Below are 18070 nucleotides of genomic sequence, written 5' to 3' on the forward strand. Positions count from 1 at the left end.
ATGTGTCCCTCCCTCTCCATAGTGTTTCCCAAGGCTCCTTGGCACCTTGTCTTGCTGAGTGGTAGCTTTCTTGCCCTCAGCATTCATTTCCCTGGAGTAAATCAGCTCTGTAGGACCAGGGGGAAAAGTGCTTCCCACGTCAAGGGAGAGTTCTGCAACATGGGCCCGTGTGCTCTCTGCCCTTCCTAATGCCAAGGTCCAGAGGGACAGTTGGCAGTCCTGCCTGGAATGGTGGGGAGGTCAGATTAAGGTTTTGGGAGCTTGCTGGGGCCTCGAGTGATGGACAAAATTGGGAGAGCAATTCCTTTTGGAGACATGATTTTAATGCTCCAAAAACCATGCAAGGCCTTTTGAATCTTTTTAAGGCTTATTTATCTCTAACCTTTCTCATCTGGTCTTGTGCAGGGCTGAGAGAGGATATTGAAGTTCAAATGCAGAATTTTGGGGATAAGTCCTAATGGAGTTTGTAGTCAGCATCCTCAGAGATGATGAGCCTCAGCTTTTCTAAAATAAGTAGAGGTGTGAGGCTGCCAGTTTCCAATGACTGTTCCTAGGCAGGGCATTTAAAAGCATCCTTTAGCTCCTTGGAATCTGGGAAAAGATGCAGCAAAGGCAAATCCTATTTGGAACCTCAGTGTTTTGTCAGGGGTTTGTTCCTAACCTTGTTCTCTCCTGACAGGCCCGGGTGAAGGATCTGGAAGACCAGTGTCGCAGTCAAACAGAGCAATTCAGCCTCCTGTCACAGGAACTCCAACAATTCCGACTTCAAACAGGAAAAATTGACCTTCTCACCTCCACTCTGGTGACTTCAGAGCTGCCCCTTGCTCTGTGCAGCTCCACCCCGCAGCCCTGCTGGGAGAAGGGTAATTGCTGGACATGCCTGCGAGGGCTTTGACAAATGGGTTGATATTTATGTAAATGAAAAGGGCTAAGGGAGTTAATGCAAATATTCAGTATAATTTTGGCATCTCTGTCCCTATTGTAAATACTTTTAGTTCATTTTGTAAAGAGAAGTTGGCATGTCTGTGGCCAGGGAGAGCTGAGGTATCCAGTCTGTGTAACGAGGCACATTTGTAGAGACTTGGGCTGCTCCCTCGGATGCTCATTACTGATCCTGTATCCTGCCTGTGGCTGTAACTAATGGACAGCTGATTTTATTGCAGAGTCAGCTGTTCCTGGGTTGCTCCCCCATCAGAGCACAAAGAAGGTTCACAATGAAGGGAGTGACGAGCTGGAGCTGTCGCAGCGAGGGCCAAACACCACCGTGGGCTCCCCAGCTGCTCCCACCAGTGCTCAGAAACAATCCAAGAAAGGGGAGTCTCAGTCCAGCTCTTCAAAATCTGAATCCATGCAGAACAGCCCAAAATCCTGCCCAACTCCAGAGGTCAGTATGGGAGTCCCCTCTGCTACCTGTGCTTTCCAGCCAGAAGGCAATACATGCATTGTTGAGAGCACCAGTAAAGTTACATTCATTCCCTTCTGGCTGCCTGAAGAAAATGGAATAAACAAGGGGAAAACCATAGGAAAATACTGAAATTACTTGAGGTGTCATGTCTGTAATGCTCATTTGAATATATTGCTGTGTTCCATGAGGGAAACAGCTGGATAGACAGTGCCTGGGAGCTTGGAGGAATGGGATGGGATGTGTGAGGTAGCTCTTGCTAAGCTTCCTTGTGGCATCTCAGCTGCCACTAAGACATATAAAGGCTACAAACTAGAATTTTTGGCATGGGAAGAAACTGTGTCCAGACTATTTTTCACCTTGAGCTGTGAATGAGGAACTCAAACTTCCTGTGTGGTGTTTTTAGTTACTAAGATATTGGTGAAAGAAACCATGAGAAGATGCCAAGTTTGTGCTAAGAGGGATGGAGCTAACAGGCTTTGCATGTTTGTGTCACCAAGATCTCCTCGATGCTTGTTGCTTCTTCTCCCCAGGAACCCTTTTGTGGTGGTGTGGGGCTCCCTTGAGCAGGGGTTGATGCTCTCTCCTATGCATCACTGGAGGGGACAGACTTTAGGGAAGTGCTGTGAGCAGGGCCAGGTGTGGTGGCCTGAGGGGCACCTTTTGCTCTTTTTTTCCTGAGCACTAAAACTACTGAAGTGCTGAGGTGCCCAGGTCAGGACAGTCAAACAAAGGGCTGCTTCAGTGCCTGGCAGAGCCTCCCACTGTGTAAGAGGTCAGGGAAGTGCCATGTTCAGAGACAAAGTGAAGGTCACACCTGGGGAGGAGCAAGTATGGAACTGTTAGCAATTCTGTAGCAGGAAAAAAGCCTACTTTTTAGTTCAAGAAAAAGCTTGGAAGCCACCCTGCCTCCCTGGAGAGATAGATGCCTGCAGAGATCAGTGTGGGACCCTTGGAAAAGAGCCAGTGCCTGGGGTGTTTGGCTTCCACAGCACATAACTGTGGGAACATTCCAGGCTAAGCCCCTTCGTTTGGGTGTTACAGATTTTTGTTCTCCAAGGACATGGGGTAGGATTGCATTACAAGGAGTGCAGTACCTTGAAAAGATGCTCTGAACTCTTCCCGAGATTGGCTCTTCATGTGTTAAAAAAAATACTTTGTGTTCTGGTGCCTGCAATGGGTCTTCATCAAAAGTACATTTGCCTTGAGGTCTGCTTTAAAAAGGCAGCTTGAATTGGTTCATTGGCACAAGTTCAGACAAACCCCAGGGAGTGCATTGCCTCAAGGAGAAGAGTTGCATTACATAACCCATTGCCACTGGATGTAAAATCCCAACATTTCACCAGGATCAAAACAGCTGAGAGAAATTTCTCGAAGGTGCTTTGCCAGTAGGCACCAAATGCCCTGAAGGTGCAGCCTTCAGCTTAGGAAGTGCAGAAAGAGCTGCTGGCTAGAAAGGGAGAGGTTGTAACAGGAATGGGGGCTTCGTGCCCTGACTTTCATTCAGCATGTGCTGTTAGCAGAGTCAGCTAAAACCAAAAATTTCAATCAAAGCTCTGTGTAAAGTACATAGACATCCTACAGAAAATTTACAGGTATTGGAGAGGACAGAAGCAGTTAAAGACTCCAACATCCGACAGAGCTCCTTTGTTCAGGTTGACATTTCTGTTGCAGACAGGCACAGTTACCATTTAGAGGTAGCAGGAAACCAATATGCTTAATTATGGGTGTGTGGGGTGGAAGAGGTTTCCAGAGCCTCTAGTCAAATCTCCTGCTCCAATGGGACTGTCACCAGCTTTAGATCAGCGTGGCCATGGCGCTGCTGAGCTCAGGCTACAGGTTCTTCAAGAATGGAGATCCCCCCAGCTCTGGGAACTGTTCCCAAGGCTGTATCACCCACCTGGGCAAGGAGTTTTTGCTGATGTTTGACTGGAAGCTCTGAAGCTCCGACTTGGGGCTGTTGCCTCTTATTACTACTTCCTCACCTAAAAAGTCATTCTTAGAGATGGTCCTTAGCCCAGGAGCCAGACTGACACCAGCCATGAGTTTAGAGGATGTGTTCACTATGTACAAACATTCTGAGTATTCTTTTACTCCTTATCTTTAACATTTTTAGGTGGACACTGCGAGTGAAATGGAAGAACTGGATGTTGACAGCATCTCCCTCATGCCAGAGCCAGGCAGCCAAGGCCCTGCAAAGCTCCAGGTGTTCTTAGCTCGATACAGGTACTGAGTGCTCATTGCTTGTGCTCTGTGAAGTTACACAGTTATCTACAGTTCCCTACTTCACAATCTTCTCTAGGATTCACCACTGTTAGGAGTGGATAATCATAGGTCAGACCTTTTATCTTATTTCTCCGTGGGATTTTCACACTGGAAAAACTTGAGTGTCTAGCCTGAAGAAGAGAAGGCTCTGGGGAGAACTTAGAGCTCTTTCCAGTGCCTAAAGGGGCTCCAGGGGAGCTGGAGAGGGACTGGGGACAGATACCTGGAGTGGCAGGACAAGGGAATAGCTTCCCACTGCCAAAGTGCAGGAATGGATGGAATATTGGAATGGAATTGTTCCCTGGGAGGGTGGTCAGGCCCTGGCACAGGGTGCTCAGAGCAGCTGTGGCTGCCCCTGGATCCCTGGCAGTGTCCAAGGCCAGGTTGGACAGGGATTGGAGCAGCCTGGGACAGTGGAATGTGTTCCTGCCCATGGCAGGGAGTGGAGTGAGGTGAGCTTTTGGGTGCCTTCCAACTCAAAACATTCCATGATTGAATGATTTGAGACCTGTTACTTCCTGCACAATCCAGGCTTAGCTCAACAAAAGCACATTAAGCTCAGTAACTGTTCAGTGAACAGCACTGTGTGAAACTTTAAATATTGGTCTCTGTTGAAAATTAGTTCAACCTTACATATTCATTGAATTGTCTGTTTTTTTCAGAATAGTGCAAGTCTTCTCCAACGAATCTTATTCCAACAGTTAAGAAAATTTCAGCTTAGAATTCCTGAAATTTTTGGCCAAAATGCTTCTGGCTGTAATTTTTAAGGGAAAAAAAGCCAGATGTTTCAGATGTTTTGATAATTGTTGCCATTCACTGAGCCACCATGGTCAAGCCCAAGTTGCTACAGTTCGGTGTATTACCTATCCTTCAGCTTTTCCATTGGGAGGAAGAGAACAGGGATGATTCTGTGCTTGTGAGGAGCACATCAGATGTGATCTGTGTCTTCATGTGAGTCTTGGGCCCATAAGGTCTCAGTCAGATCACAAAGAAGTAAACATTGCTTTGGCATGATGAAATCCCTTCTAAGGGGTAAAGAGCAGGAATTGGCAGTAGGTGTTTGTAAAGATAAAGGTTTTTCATGAGGCATTTTCCTGTGAAATGAGACCCTCTGATCAGTTTGAGTATCCCCGGGTATGCAGGTTAGTACTGCCTAGAGTCCAAGCCATATCACCAATGTATGTCTAATTTTCTTGCTGGTGAAGTTTTTGGAGTGCTGTTTAAAATGTGGGGTTAGAGCAGGAGAAGACACCACAGCCTCTCTGTGCAGCCTCTTCCAATGTTTGCTCAACCTCAAAGAAGTTTTTCCTCGGGTTCTGGTGGAATTTCCTGTTTGTTTGTGCCCACTGCCCCTTGTCCTGTTGCTGGGCACCAGTGGAAAGCATCTGGCCCCCTCCTCTTGACACCCACCATAAATATACCTATGCATTGATAAAATCCCCTTTCTGTTGACTTTTCTCCAGGCTGAATAGGCCCAGCTCCCTCAGCCTGTCCTCAGAGAGATGCTCCAATCCCTTCAGCATCCTTATATCCCTGTTCCTTTAGATGTCACAAGTCATCTGTTCTGCTCCTCAGAAATTATCTGTTATTAAATATTTTTATATGTAAACTACAGTTTACATATAAACCTTTGTCTGTAGATTTTGCTGCTTGCCAAAGTGGAGTCATTCCCAACGAATTGAAAGCTTATCAGCATCACAGCTGTAATGTGTTGCTGGGAAGGTTCCTATGCTAATTAAGTCTTCCAATTGTAAATATTTCAGCTACAATCCTTTTGATGGACCTAATGAAAATCCAGAGGCAGAACTTCCACTGACTGCTGGAGAATATATTTACATCTATGGAGACATGGATGAAGATGGCTTCTTTGAAGGTATGTTTTAGTAAAATGAAGAGTGACTGAACTGCTGTGGAGAGTTGGTTTCTCTCCAGAAAATGAGAGAGAAATTTAGCAAATCTTGAGACCTCAAGGTAAAGGGTTTCTACCCAAAGTTAGTTTGTTGGATGAGCAGATCCTGTTCAAAACTGCTTTATTTATGTTATGAATAAATTAAGTCTGAGCTATTAAATCTTTGTCTATTGATTTCAGTGGCAATTTTGCCACTACTTTCAGCAAGTTCCAGGTTTCATCCCCAATGGTTTCAGCTCCCATATGGTTCCTCCCTCACCATGGAGAGGAACATGTTCAGCCCCTTTTGCAGATGGGCTGTTTCCCTCTTTCCAGTGCCTGTAGTGAGCCAGGGACTGCAGCAGGTAATGGGGCCTCGTGCTCTTTTGACAAAGAGGGGATACATTAATCAACCCAGACTACAATTGTGACCTTTGCTGGTGTTACACAGTGTTGCTGTTTTGGTCCCTTTGCAAACATGATCGTGGTTGACTAAAAGGTGGATGGAATTGAAACCAAGATTTGTGGGCTGTAGATTTGTGCTGAGGTTTTTTTGTGGAGTCACTTGCTTAAGGGGTGATAAATTCCTGATTTCCTGAGGTGCTTTGCAAGAGCTGAGACAAATGCATGTGTGTTGCACTGCTTGCTCTGTGACTGCTCTGCCTCATTTTTTTTTCTTTCTATTCCCAAGCTTATCATTTATTTGTTTATTTATTGTTTAAAAAGATTATTCTTTACTAACCTTTTCTGCTTTCCCTGCTTTCAGTTGATCTGCTGTAGGTAGAGTTTGGAAGGGAGAAGGCAGTGCAGTCCCTGTGTGCTGCTCATCTGTGGTTTGATGGGTCTGCACAGACCAAGTGCTGTTTATCTGTTGTCCCCACAAGTCTTTTGGGACACCTTTAGTAGAGGAGTTAACTTAAGAAAGAGGCCAGAGCTAAATACAGAGCTGTGAAGATGGACTTTCTGGAGGAAGTACTGCAAACCCCAAATCTGTATGGCTGGGAGAAGACGTAAAATCATCCAGCTGCGTAGTTTGGGAAGGCTAAAAAAGTTAGTGAAAGAGCTGTGATGAGGAAGAATGGGATAATGAAGAAGGAGAAAGCCTTTAGCTAGTTACACAACCCAACTTTTTACTTAGCCGGCTTTGAAATGTGTGAAGCAGTGAGTTTCCTCACTGTGTCCTTTGGGACCTAACAAGGGAAGCCCTAGGAAATCAGGAAGCATTGCCAGGAATAACCTCCCTGAGATCTTTTCCACTCTTGACTTCAGAGCAGTTGTACCCTGGCAAAGATGTTGTCCCATAGTCCTGGCAGCTGAGCTGGAAGGCTCAATGGCAGGAGCAGTGGTAACAGGTGTCCTGTTTTTCGTTTAGGGGAGCTGATGGATGGCCGGCGAGGGCTGGTCCCCTCCAATTTTGTTGAGCGAGTTTCAGATGATGACCTCATGATGTTTCTGCCTCCGGAGCTGAATGATCTCACCCATAGCTCATACCAGGAGAAAAGTTTGGTCAGTACAAGCACCAGCAGTGGAGATAAGAGTGAGTTTTCCATTGAAGAGAGTAGCATCAGTCCATTGGCCAGCAGAGCAGAAGGAGACCAGGAGGAGCCCGTTAGTCACACAGCAGTGCCTTACCCAAGAAAACTGACTCTTATCAAGCAGCTTGCCAGAAGCATAGTTGTAGGCTGGGAACCACCTCTTTTGCCAGCTGGCTGCCCGGACATACAAAGCTACAACATCTATGTGGATGAAGAGCTACGTCAGAACGTGAAGAGTGGCCTTCAGACCAAAGCAGTGATAGAAAAGCTGGATTTACACAGCAGGGCTTACCGCGTGTCCGTGCAGACGGTGACGGAGCACGGCAGCTCGGATAAACTGCGCTGCACTTTCTTTGTGGGGCAGGATTTTGGCATGGCACCAACGATGCTGAAAGTCAGAAGCGTCACAGCCACGTCAGCAGAGGTCACGTGGCTTCCCTGCAACAGCAACTACAGCCATGGGGTGTATCTCAATGGGCAGGAGTGTGATGTGACCAAGCCGGGCGTGTACTGGTACACCTTCCGCAACCTGCAGCCCAGCACCCAGTATGTGGCCAAGCTGGAGGCCCGGCCCATGAAAAGTCCTTGGGAAGAGGTGCCCAAGGGGCAGGAGCAGGACTCAGCCGTGATACACTTCACTACCCCTCTAGCAGGTACTGCAGGCCTCTGCACATGGAGAGGCTGTGCTTAGCTGGCCCTTTGCTGGGAAGCCATAGGGCAGAGGGAAGCAAGGTTGATTAGGTCCCCAAAGCCTGAGGTGCTGCACTGTTTTGTCTTAATGTTTTTCTTACTTTATTTTAAAATTTGATTAGCCCTTTTGCTTTCATTTGCTCGGGGAAGACATCTTCTGTGCTGGTTGGAGCAGCTCGTTGGGCCGGGAAGAGATGGTTTACCATGACTTTGCTCCAAGGATTGCTGCATCTTGGCCTCAGCTACTTTTGCAAAGTTCTGTTTTCTGTGCATTAAAGCTTTCACGGAACAAGAGCACCTTATTTTCTCTGGTTCTGTCTCACATTTCCCAATACTGGCCTGGCTGTTGTAGTTCAGTTCTGCAGGGGCAAGTCTGGTTGGGAGTGTGCTCTTTGGTTCTAACCAGGGTTGAGCTTTATGCTGTAGCCAGATAAGAAGAGGAAATTGTGTTTGGTCTCTCACAGGCACACCTGATGCCCCTTTGGATGTCCAGGTGGAAGCTGGTCCCTCTCCAGGTATCCTGGTTATCAGCTGGTTACCTGTCACCATTGATGCTGAAGGATCTTCCAACGGGGTGCGGGTCACTGGATATGCCGTGTACGCGGATGGACAGAAGGTACTGGCTGTGCAGGGGGCTGGGGCTGTTGCAGGGGGAGCACGAAGTATCAGATGTTAAGACATGGAAAGCTTGATCCAGGAAGGTGTATTGAAGAGGCAGTGACAGTCCTTGGCCCAGAATGAGTGACGTCAGAGAAGGGACATTGCTTGGGCTGTGTGATGCACACTGCAAAAGACATCTATCTGGGTTTTGGAGGTGCTCCTGGAGCAGGACCCTCCAGCAGCAAAACAGCCTCCTCTGCTCAGCCCAGGCACTGGCCTGATCCTTTGGCAAACAGTCCCCAGGGTGTGGACAGAGTACAAGTACACAGCCACCACCGGGGCTTTCTTGCGAATGTGAGGACTGAGGTGTAATGCCCCAGCATAAAGTTGGCATCCCCACAGCATGGGCAGAAGAGTGGGGGGGGAATCTGCCCCTCTGCCATGCTTAGATGAGACCCCACCTGGAGAGCTGCCTCCAGCTCTGGGGCCCCCAACATCAGAGGAATGTGGAGCTGCTGGAGCGAGTCAGACGAGGCTATGGAGATGCTTCAAGGGTTGGAGCCCCTCTGCTCTGGAGCCAGGCTGAGAGAGCTGAGGGTGTTCACCTGGAGAAGAGAAGGCTCCAGGGGGATCTCAGAGCTCGTTCCAGGGCCTATAGGGGATTCAGGAGAGCTGGAGAGGGACTGAGGACAAGGAATGGAGGGACAGGACACAGGGAATGGCTTCCCACAGACAGAAGTCACGGTTAGGTGCAATACTGGGAAGAAATTGTTCCCTGTGAGGGTAGTGACGCCCAGGCACATATTGTCCAGAGAAGCTTTGGCTGCCCCAGCCCTGGTGGTGTCCAAGGCCAGGTTGGACGAGGCTTGGAGCAACCTGGGGTGCTCCAAGTGGAAGGTGTCCCTGCCCATGGCGGGGGCTGGAATGAGATGGTTTTTAAGGTTCCTTCCAACCCAAACCATTCCATCGTTTTAACATACAAACACCCCAGGGTTCTGTTTGTTCAGTACTGTTACTGATACAGAACATCCAAGGACATTCTGTATTGAAAATGTCCTGTGGTCTTATGCACACATGATGTTGTTTGAGGAGTACAGTGCAAAATAGAATGATGCTGTGTTGGCTAATTGCTCTTTTGTCGTGGAAATGCTTTTTCCTCTTCACAGGTGAAAAAAAGGAAGAGTCTGGGAAGGTAGTTGAAAGAGCGGCCTAAAAAAGGGAAAAGCTCCTTAAGGCTTAGGAAACAAGGAGGGTTAAAATTTGGAGTAGGAGAGGATATATTCATATTTTGTAGACTGTTCAGTTTCTCAAATTTCTCTTTAACATTCATTCTCCCCATGCAGTGTGCAGAAGGGTGGGAATTGTGCACAGCTGCTCTCCAGAACTTTGGGTTCTATCAGCTTTGGGTTGGGAATTGAAGGGCTGAGCTGTGCACAATAAATAGTTCCTTCCTGTTCTTTTGCTTACAGGTGATAGAAGTTACTTCTCCAACCGCTGGGAGTGTCCTGGTGGACTTGTCCCAACTTCAAATGTTCCAGGTGTGCCGTGAGGTTTCTGTGAGGACGATGTCTCAGTATGGGGAGTCCGTGGATTCAGTTCCAGCCCAGATTTCTTCGGTCCTGCTGCAATCCTCCCACTGCACTTCCCCTGTGTGCACCACTGTCCCCTCCAGACTGCCTCGGTGGGCCCCCAGGGCCTTGCTGCCTAGCTGCAGCCCACAGCACAGGCTCCGACAGAAAATGCCTGCTGAGAGCTCAGATGCCAAATTGACTGATCCCTCTTCCAGCCCTGTTGGCTCAGCGCAGCCTCTGACAGAAAAAGCCTTTTCCCCACCGCACCTCCCCTCCCCTAGTGCTTCCTTGGTGCAGGCTCCAGGCACTTCCCCACAGGGGTCAGACACTGAAGGAGACAAGAAATGCCTGAGTGTGCCTCCCCAACAGGCTGGCACAGTGCTCCCAGGGCCTGGCACGGAGCCTGGGCCTTCCCAGAAACAGGGAATGCAACAGCTGGGTGGAGGGACAGAGGTGCAGGTAAGTGCTTACATCTCCTGCCCAGTGCCAGGTATGCAGGGAAGGGCGATGGATCCTTTTTGGGAAGTGGGACAAAATGCCACTGAGCACCTTTCTGTGACACAGTGTCACCTCTGCGCCATCATCCAGTGGTGGCAAACTGTCAGAGTTTTGGCTACTGTTGTGTGCCTGGAAGATGCAGCTCACCTCTTGATTCTGTTTGCTAGCATATGAGGAACAGTGAGAGAAGGAAGAATTTGCAGAGTTAAAAGGTTAAAAGGATGTTCCCATGTTAGTCTGGCATTGCTGTGCTCTCTGACTTGAAGGGACCTTCTCCAGTCTGGTGGGTTTGTACAAGACAGTGGTAGAGCACCTTAGTGGATGGCAGAGGAAGGCAGCTGTGGCTGCAGAACTGGCAAACTGTTCTGACACTGGCTATTTAGGGTTCCCAATGGGTGAGTGAAATTTCCAGTGGTACTCCCAGTAGGGTGGGTGAGCGCTTTCAGAGTTCTTTTAGGACAGTGGTGAGTATGTCTGAGAGCCGTATAATGATGGTGAATGATTGTTCTGTGATGATGAGGAAGTGGGCCTTCCTGTTGTGGGATGTATTACATCAGTGAAAAGGATCTATTTCCTATTCTGACTTTTGACATCAGAACTCATAGGAGTGCTTCAAACTGTTAAATTTAGCACAACTTTATTAATCATGGCAGTGTGACCTTGTGAAGGGTCAGAGTTAGGCTGAGACTTCTGAAAATTGCTGAAGCAAGAGCAACATGGTGGGCCCAAGCCCAAAGGCCAGCTCAATACCCAGAAGATCTGGGTTGATGTTGGATTTTGAGTCCAAAATTTCAGAGGTCAGTGCCTGGTCATTTGCAGCTCACAGTTCCTTGGGTCAACTGGTGGATTCATTTACCCACATTTCATAGAATCATGGAATGGTTGGGGTTTCAAGGCTCATTAAAGATCATCTGGTACCTGACAGGGACACCTTACACTAGGCCAGGCTGCTCCAAGCCTCATCCAACCTGCCCTTGAACACTTCCAGGGATGAGGAGTGTCATGGTGGATTTGTCCCAGATTCACATGTTTGTGGTGTGCCAGGAGATTTCTGTGAGAATGATGTCTCAGCCAATGGATTCAGTATCAGCCCAGATTTCCTTGTTTTTTTGTGAGACTCTTACTGCACTTCACCTCTTCCCAGCAATGTTGCCTCTGGACATTCAGTGTCTGGTGTAGATGGCTGCACTTGTGGTGGTTGCTTTGCCTCCTTTGTGGAGAGGAGTGAAATGAGTGATCCCAGGATGCAAATCATCCTTCTCACTTGAGGTGTGTCTCTTCACTTGGCTGTCAGCAAAGGGAATCAGGGCAGGAAATCTGAGCTGTGAGATTAGACATGAGATCAGGACCTGCCTGGCTTTTGTCCAGAGGACATTGAGAAGCTTGACACTGCAATGTCTCAATGTCCCTGGGGTCTGATCCTTCAGTGTTTTCAAAGTGCCTGGTACATAAGGACAAGTTTGTGCTCCATTGCAAAATGCAGGGAGGCTCCCTTGGTTTAGAGTAAGAGAAAGAGGTGGTTGATAAGGCCCACCTGCCTTACCCTTCTTGTTTCTGGAGCTCCATTCCTCCATCTCCCAGAGCTTTTCTTGGACTGGTTGGAATACAGATGAAAATTTTCTTTAATTCTCACTAGGTGATCTAATCAGGAGCTTGTTGCACTCTCTCTGTTTATTGTTCTTCATTAATTCTCATTTTCTTCACACCCCAGGAAATCCTGGAGTAGTATCCTCATCTCCAGCTCAACCCAACGTGCTGATGTCTAGGCCATTCCTCTGGCAGATGACAGTGGGAAATAACCTTGTTGTATAGCTTGGGCTCTTCTTGCAGCCCTGAAACTTGTTACTCTCCATGCCCTTGTGGGCCTTGCTGAGCTGCAGCACTGGGGGCACCCTGTGTCACCTGGGACCTGAGGACAGGGAGGGCTTTGTTCCAGGGCTGCCCAAGATTCCCAGCTGCAAGTTGCCTAGAGCAAAGAACATGTCAGAGGGTCAAAGAGTTTGGGGTGATAAGGCTCCATTTTGGTGTATAAATAGTCTGAGACACCTCCCCTTGATTTCACTGTTGGTTTGTTTCCCAGATGGAGCAACCAAGAACCAAAACACTGGAGCAGGGAAGCCCGGTGGACAGTGGGGTGAAGCTCCAAACAGAAACCTGCCATGTGTGCTCTGTGCAGGAGATACCCAAAGGTCCCAGTGCTGACATGGAGAGAGAGGCAGAGAAGCATCTGAGCCCAGAGCCTCCGTCCTCCCCCAGCCAGGCTGGGGAAATGCAGGGCGCCTTCCAAGATGGGAACATGAATGGGAGCAGCTGCCAGGGCTTCCTGAGATTGTCTTCTGGCAAGGAGGTGATGAAAGAAATGTCCAGAGGGAAAAGAGAGGTTTGTTTAACCTTGGCTTGTGTCCCTGGAGGGATGTGAACTGTTCTTGGCCTCCTAAGTTTTCCAGCCTTAGACAGTGCTGTTCTGCAGGCTGTGAAGTGAGGCTGATGGTTGTGTGTGTCCATATGTGCCAGTCACTCCCTTGGGTGCTGCCTGCTTCCTTTCCTGCCACACCTGAGCTGTGTGTGTGCTCAGAGAAAGGAAAAATGCTCCTTTGTTGCTGAAATAGAGTCTGGGAGAGCTGAGAAAATGTGTTTTACTTTTCAACAGCAAGAAGAAAAACTGTCAGAAATGGGCCACCGACAGTTGACCCTTTTCACTGAGCACAACCGGAGTTCTGACCTTTCAGATATTTTGGAAGAGGAGGAAGAAGATGAGCTGTCTTCAGAAGCTCTGGAAGAGAAGAAATGGGACCAGAGAGAGCCATGTTCCCAGGAGAATGGGGAAAAGGTAACCTGTTCTGAGTGCTGCTTGTGGGGAGCGCCGGTGCAGCCATCGCATGCCATCAACTCACAGGAGGAGGGACTGGGCTGAGCCTTTCCCAAGGTCCTGCTGCTCTGCTTTTACTCCCAGTATTGGCTCAAGGTAGCAAAAACACAAGTTCTTTGGGAGAGGGAAGGGTGTTTGTTTGTAATAAATGGAGCCAGGATTTAATTAGTTGGAAGAACACACAGTGTGATGTGCTGTTTAAAATAAATGGGGACTGATTTGAGTTCTTAACACAGACAGTAAACAGGGAGCAGTCAATGCTCTCAGGCACAGGGTGTGATTTTTGGGGTGTCCTATGCACGGCGAGGAGTAGGCCTCAATCCTTGTGCGTCCCTTCCAGCTCTGGATATTCCCTGATTCTGTGATTATTTGGCTTAGATCTTGATGCTTTCTGTTGCCAGGGATGGCACGTAGGAGGAGAGTTGTGGCTTTGTAGTTCAAATGCTGCAAGGGATGAAATCCTGCCTGAGCTGAGCTGTAAGTGTCCAGTTTAATTCATGCTCAAAGAGCTAAATCTGGTCTGAATGCACCTGTGGGAATGTGATTCCAGCTGCATGGCCTGGAACTGGTGTGTAACCATACAGATTACAGCAGTTGGCATGAATATCCACGAGGGAAAGCACTGAGGGTGAGAGACTGGAAAATTAAAAAGCTTTCCAGGAAATGTAATATGCCCAGATGGCAAGAAAGCACCTGCTCTTTGATTTTTCACGTGACCAAAGAACATCTGTAGTTGATGGTGCCCTGTGTGGCTCCTGGTCTGTAGGGATGAGGCTGGTGAGCACTAAATGGTACCAGACAATGTAGTGACTCTGGAGTAAATTTCCTTTTCTCCTTCTGAAGGGTCTTCTGCTTCCCAGGTGAGGGATTGAAGCACATCAGGAGCCCCAGGAGAGCCTGGTGGCTGGAGGGGCTGGGGCTGCCTCTGAAGGTTTTGGAAGGGCTTCCAGTTGTTGGGATTGGACTGGGAAAAAATGGAAGAAAAACAAGTTTCCTGGAGAGAGAAAGAAGGAAATAAGAGCAATCAAGAATGCTATTCTTTTTTTTTTTTTTTTCTTCGATGTTTTATTGACTGGATAAAGTGATTGTTTTCTGTACTGGCAGTAACAGAGTGAGGGTGACCAGATGCTGAATTGGGAGAGGATGTGAGGGGCAGGAAGCTTTGGGGCACAGACCTCCCATTACCACCTTATGGATTGAAGGGGATTGGACTGGAATAGGGCTGTTTTCTAGGATTCTGCATATTTAACTACATTTTCTGTTACCTCAAGACTCCTCAGCCAGCTCTTCCAGGATCCAGAGGATGAGAACACAGAGGAGTGGTGCTTTAAAAATGTTTATCCTCAAACAAGTTGTTTAATCACTGAAACCATTTATTATATTAAAACTCAAAAGCAGAAACCACAACTTTGCAAACAGCTAGAAGTAGTCTTACTGAACTTTTTTTTGGTGTATTTATGAATTCTCTATATTCCTAATTGGTGCTAACAGGGCAGGAGCCTTGAGCCATGTTCTGTAAAGAGAGTTTGAGAAAATTTGAGGGGTTTTTGGTCTAGAGGAGTTGAGTGGGAGATTTTGTACCCGCCTATTTGCGTAATGGTTAAAAGGATGAGAGCCAAAGTAGTCTTGTTTCTGGGAGATGATGCATTAAAAGAGGCAGAAATCATGAGCTGCTGTTTGGGATGTTCATGTTGGAGATGCGTTCAAACCTCTTACTCAGGAGGACAGCGCAGCCTTGGGATCGGTCCCCAGAGGGTTCAGGATCTCCATTCTTTGGTGTTTTCAAACCTCATCTAAGCAAAGACATGGATTTATTGTTGGCAACAGTCCTGCTGTAATTAGGAGACTGAACTGCATACCTCTGGAGGCCCCTTCAGCCAATTCTAAATATAATTCAAGACCAAGTTTTGCTTGGAAAAAGCTATAGAGATTGGAACTATCAGTAGACAGCTTGCAACTGCCTTTGTTTCTTGCTCACTCTGGTTCAGTTTTTGATTATCTCTGAACAGAGCTGCATATGGCTGTAGTTTAAAGTAGCTACACATGCTTTGTAATCTATTTGTAAATGCCTTCAGAACACATTAATAATTTAACTTGTCAGGGAAGGTGAACAAGAGACCTCCAGGGGTATCTTCATACCAAAATGACATTATGCACCTGGGGATTTTACCTTTTATTTTACTGTTAATGTGATCAGAAATAAACCCATAAATTCTACAATTGGTCCACAACAAATTTTAAGATTCAGCAGTGTTGTCCTCAAAATTTTCTGTAACCTTGTAGGCTCTTACTCATCTGCAAGTGAAACTCATATCTGTGTGGCCCTTTGAGGTAAAGGGTTTTCCTTTGTTTTTGTGGGAACTCTGCTCCTGGATTTGCAGACAGGAACCTGCAGTAAGGCTGCACTTTGCTAGGAGACGAGAAGGGCCCAGGCAGCAACATCTCCAAGGGGTGTCCTACAGCACAGGGCCATTCCCTGTGCTCCAGGGAGAGGACATAGCTAAGGGGGACCCATGGCTCTGTGGGTGAGCCCTGTGGACAGAAAAGCCCACTCAGCTCTGTTGTGGAGGGATGGTGCCTCTCCTGCCCCCATCCCTCCCAAAGGTGCCAAGCCGAGAGGAATCATTGCTGTGGTAGGATGAGAGGTGCTGCAGGTAGAGCTGCGTGTGTGTACAGGAGAGGCTGGGAGGGAGCTCTTCCATGCATTTGCCTTCCTCGCTTCCTGCCGCATTGCTGGTTCATCTGATTGTTTTTGCCAGAAGATCCATCACTCCCTCTGCCCCCTCCCCTTGCTTTGCTGCAGCCACAGCTCCATCCTGCTCTGCTGGGAGGGAATCAGGGTCACTTTGCCTCTTGTTTTAATGTTTATTTCCTCTCTTTTTTCCTTTGCTTGTCCTGGCTGTGGCTTTTCTCGGGGTCTGGGTACAGATGGATCTTTGTGATACTGACAGCGATGAGGAGATTCTGGAGAGGATCCTGGAGCTCCCGCTTCAGAAGAACCACAGCAAGAAGTTGTTTAGCATCCCTGAAGTGACTGAGGATGAGGATGAAGATGAGGATGAGAAGGGTGTTACAGAAGAAAAGACAGGCCCTCAAGACTCCTTGGAAACACCAACCTACCATTCAGGAAGAACAGAGAAACCACCCAACAGTGAGGAGCCATTTCTAAAGGAAGATGGGAGTAACACCTCCATGGATGTCTCTGCTCAGACTCCTCAGGGGGAGCACAGTGCTAAGGAGAGCAGAGCGGAGGCTGACCGTGCAAATCCTGTGTTTGACCAGCTGTCTTGCAGTCAAAAGAAGGCACACTGGAACTGGGGCTATCAGGAGAATGATACAAAGTCTGGGAGTGGGACAAGTCCTTCTTGGAACAAGAAGAAGGGAAATAATTATCGGGAGAAGATCCGGAGTCGGCCTGAGATAAGTAGGAAGAGACAGAGTGATCTAACAGAGCACTGCAGTCGTCTGCTGGGCAACTGCAGCCAGATGGGGAGCGGGTTATACAGAGCTCCCAGTCTCAGGGAGGAGCTGAATGTTGTCAGCAGTGCTGGTGGAAAGGAGGGGTTGGATTTGTACAGCCGGGCCAGACAAGGCACCTTACGGAAAAAAGCCCCAAGAGCAGTGGGATCAGGGGGGGCAGAACCAGCCGTGATAGCACCGCACTGCCCCAGTCCCAGGAGCCTGGAAATAGACGTCGAGTATGACTCCGAAGATGATCAGGATTCAACCTGTGCATCCTCCCTAGAGAGCAGGCTGTGGCCACAGAAGTCCCAGAGCTGCCAGGGGGACTGGAGTGATTGCTCCAGTCAGTCTGAGGTTGCCCACCTGGGTGGCAGAAGGGACCTGACCAGGCTGGAGATGATGGAAGAGCAGGGTATGGAGTGGGCCAGGTCTCCGAGCCGGCACCTACGATTCTTCTGCCGGGAGAAGGAAGCCCCGAGGTGTGAGAGCAGTTCTGAGGAGCAGGGCTGGGAGCTGGACTGTAAGTCACCTGGCTGGCGAAGGAGGCTCGAACATTCTTCGAAGGGGATACGTAGCACCTCCTTGCACAAAAGGGTTGGGTGACTTTTCCTATTCTGGCTTTGAAGCAGCTTGCAGTGGTGCTGGCTTCCCTCTGCTTCCCTGGCCTGCCTGTATCTTGCTTTGTTCAGTGTTGTCCAGAGAAAGGACCCTCCTCTAGGATTGCCTGGAAGAATATCTGAGAGATTCTGTAGTTCTGTGCTGCTCCATGGCTTTTCTTGTAGTAGCTGCTTCTGCTTTTCCTGCTCCCTGACCAAGTGTCACCGATGCAGTATTCCTTTTCACACTGGGTCTTCCTCCCCATGGCAGGAGGCTGTGGGACCCAAGCGAAAATCCCTGGTGTAATAAGCTGATTGGTGAAAGCTTTGTGTAGATGCTGACTGTAATGTCATTGCCTTCCCTTGAAATGCCCTTTCCTGCATCTTCACCCTTACCAAGGGGATCGTCACTGGTGCCTGGCAGAGTGCCTGCCTGTCCTCAGTTCTGTTTTCCAACTCCCTTGGTCTTTCCAGCTCTAGAGTGTCTCTGAAGAGGAATGTTGCATTTGGATGCACTGCTCTTTGTGGAGTGCGTTTGGGCTGAGCGCTGTTCAGGGAGTTGGAAGGCAGAGGCTGCTACTAATTCTCTGCTGGTTCCAATTGCAGGCATCCAGTCATAAAGATTCCAGGGGCCTGGAGCCGCCTGGCACAGCCGCCTGGCAGGCTCCTAGCCGGAGACGGAGCAGGAGAGAGG

At 48.4% G+C, this 18070-nt stretch overlaps 1 protein-coding gene across 1 annotated transcript in view; it reads left to right on the forward strand.

The window, feature by feature from the left end:
• The window catches only part of TSPOAP1 (TSPO associated protein 1), a 47664-nt gene that overhangs the window by 13801 nt on the left and 15793 nt on the right, over window positions 1-18070 (forward strand). The window contains exons 8-18 of the mRNA XM_031060365.1: window positions 680-863; window positions 1164-1384; window positions 3519-3628; window positions 5431-5540; window positions 6928-7743; window positions 8245-8396; window positions 9850-10410; window positions 12530-12829; window positions 13100-13279; window positions 16247-17374; window positions 17983-18058. Of these exons, the coding sequence (XP_030916225.1) occupies window positions 680-863; window positions 1164-1384; window positions 3519-3628; window positions 5431-5540; window positions 6928-7743; window positions 8245-8396; window positions 9850-10410; window positions 12530-12829; window positions 13100-13279; window positions 16247-17374; window positions 17983-18058 (3838 nt within the window). The remainder of the gene's footprint in view (window positions 1-679; window positions 864-1163; window positions 1385-3518; window positions 3629-5430; window positions 5541-6927; window positions 7744-8244; window positions 8397-9849; window positions 10411-12529; window positions 12830-13099; window positions 13280-16246; window positions 17375-17982; window positions 18059-18070) is intronic.

This window comes from Geospiza fortis, unplaced genomic scaffold (assembly GCF_000277835.1).
Source record: "Geospiza fortis unplaced genomic scaffold, GeoFor_1.0 scaffold59, whole genome shotgun sequence".
NCBI lineage: Eukaryota > Metazoa > Chordata > Aves > Passeriformes > Thraupidae > Geospiza > Geospiza fortis.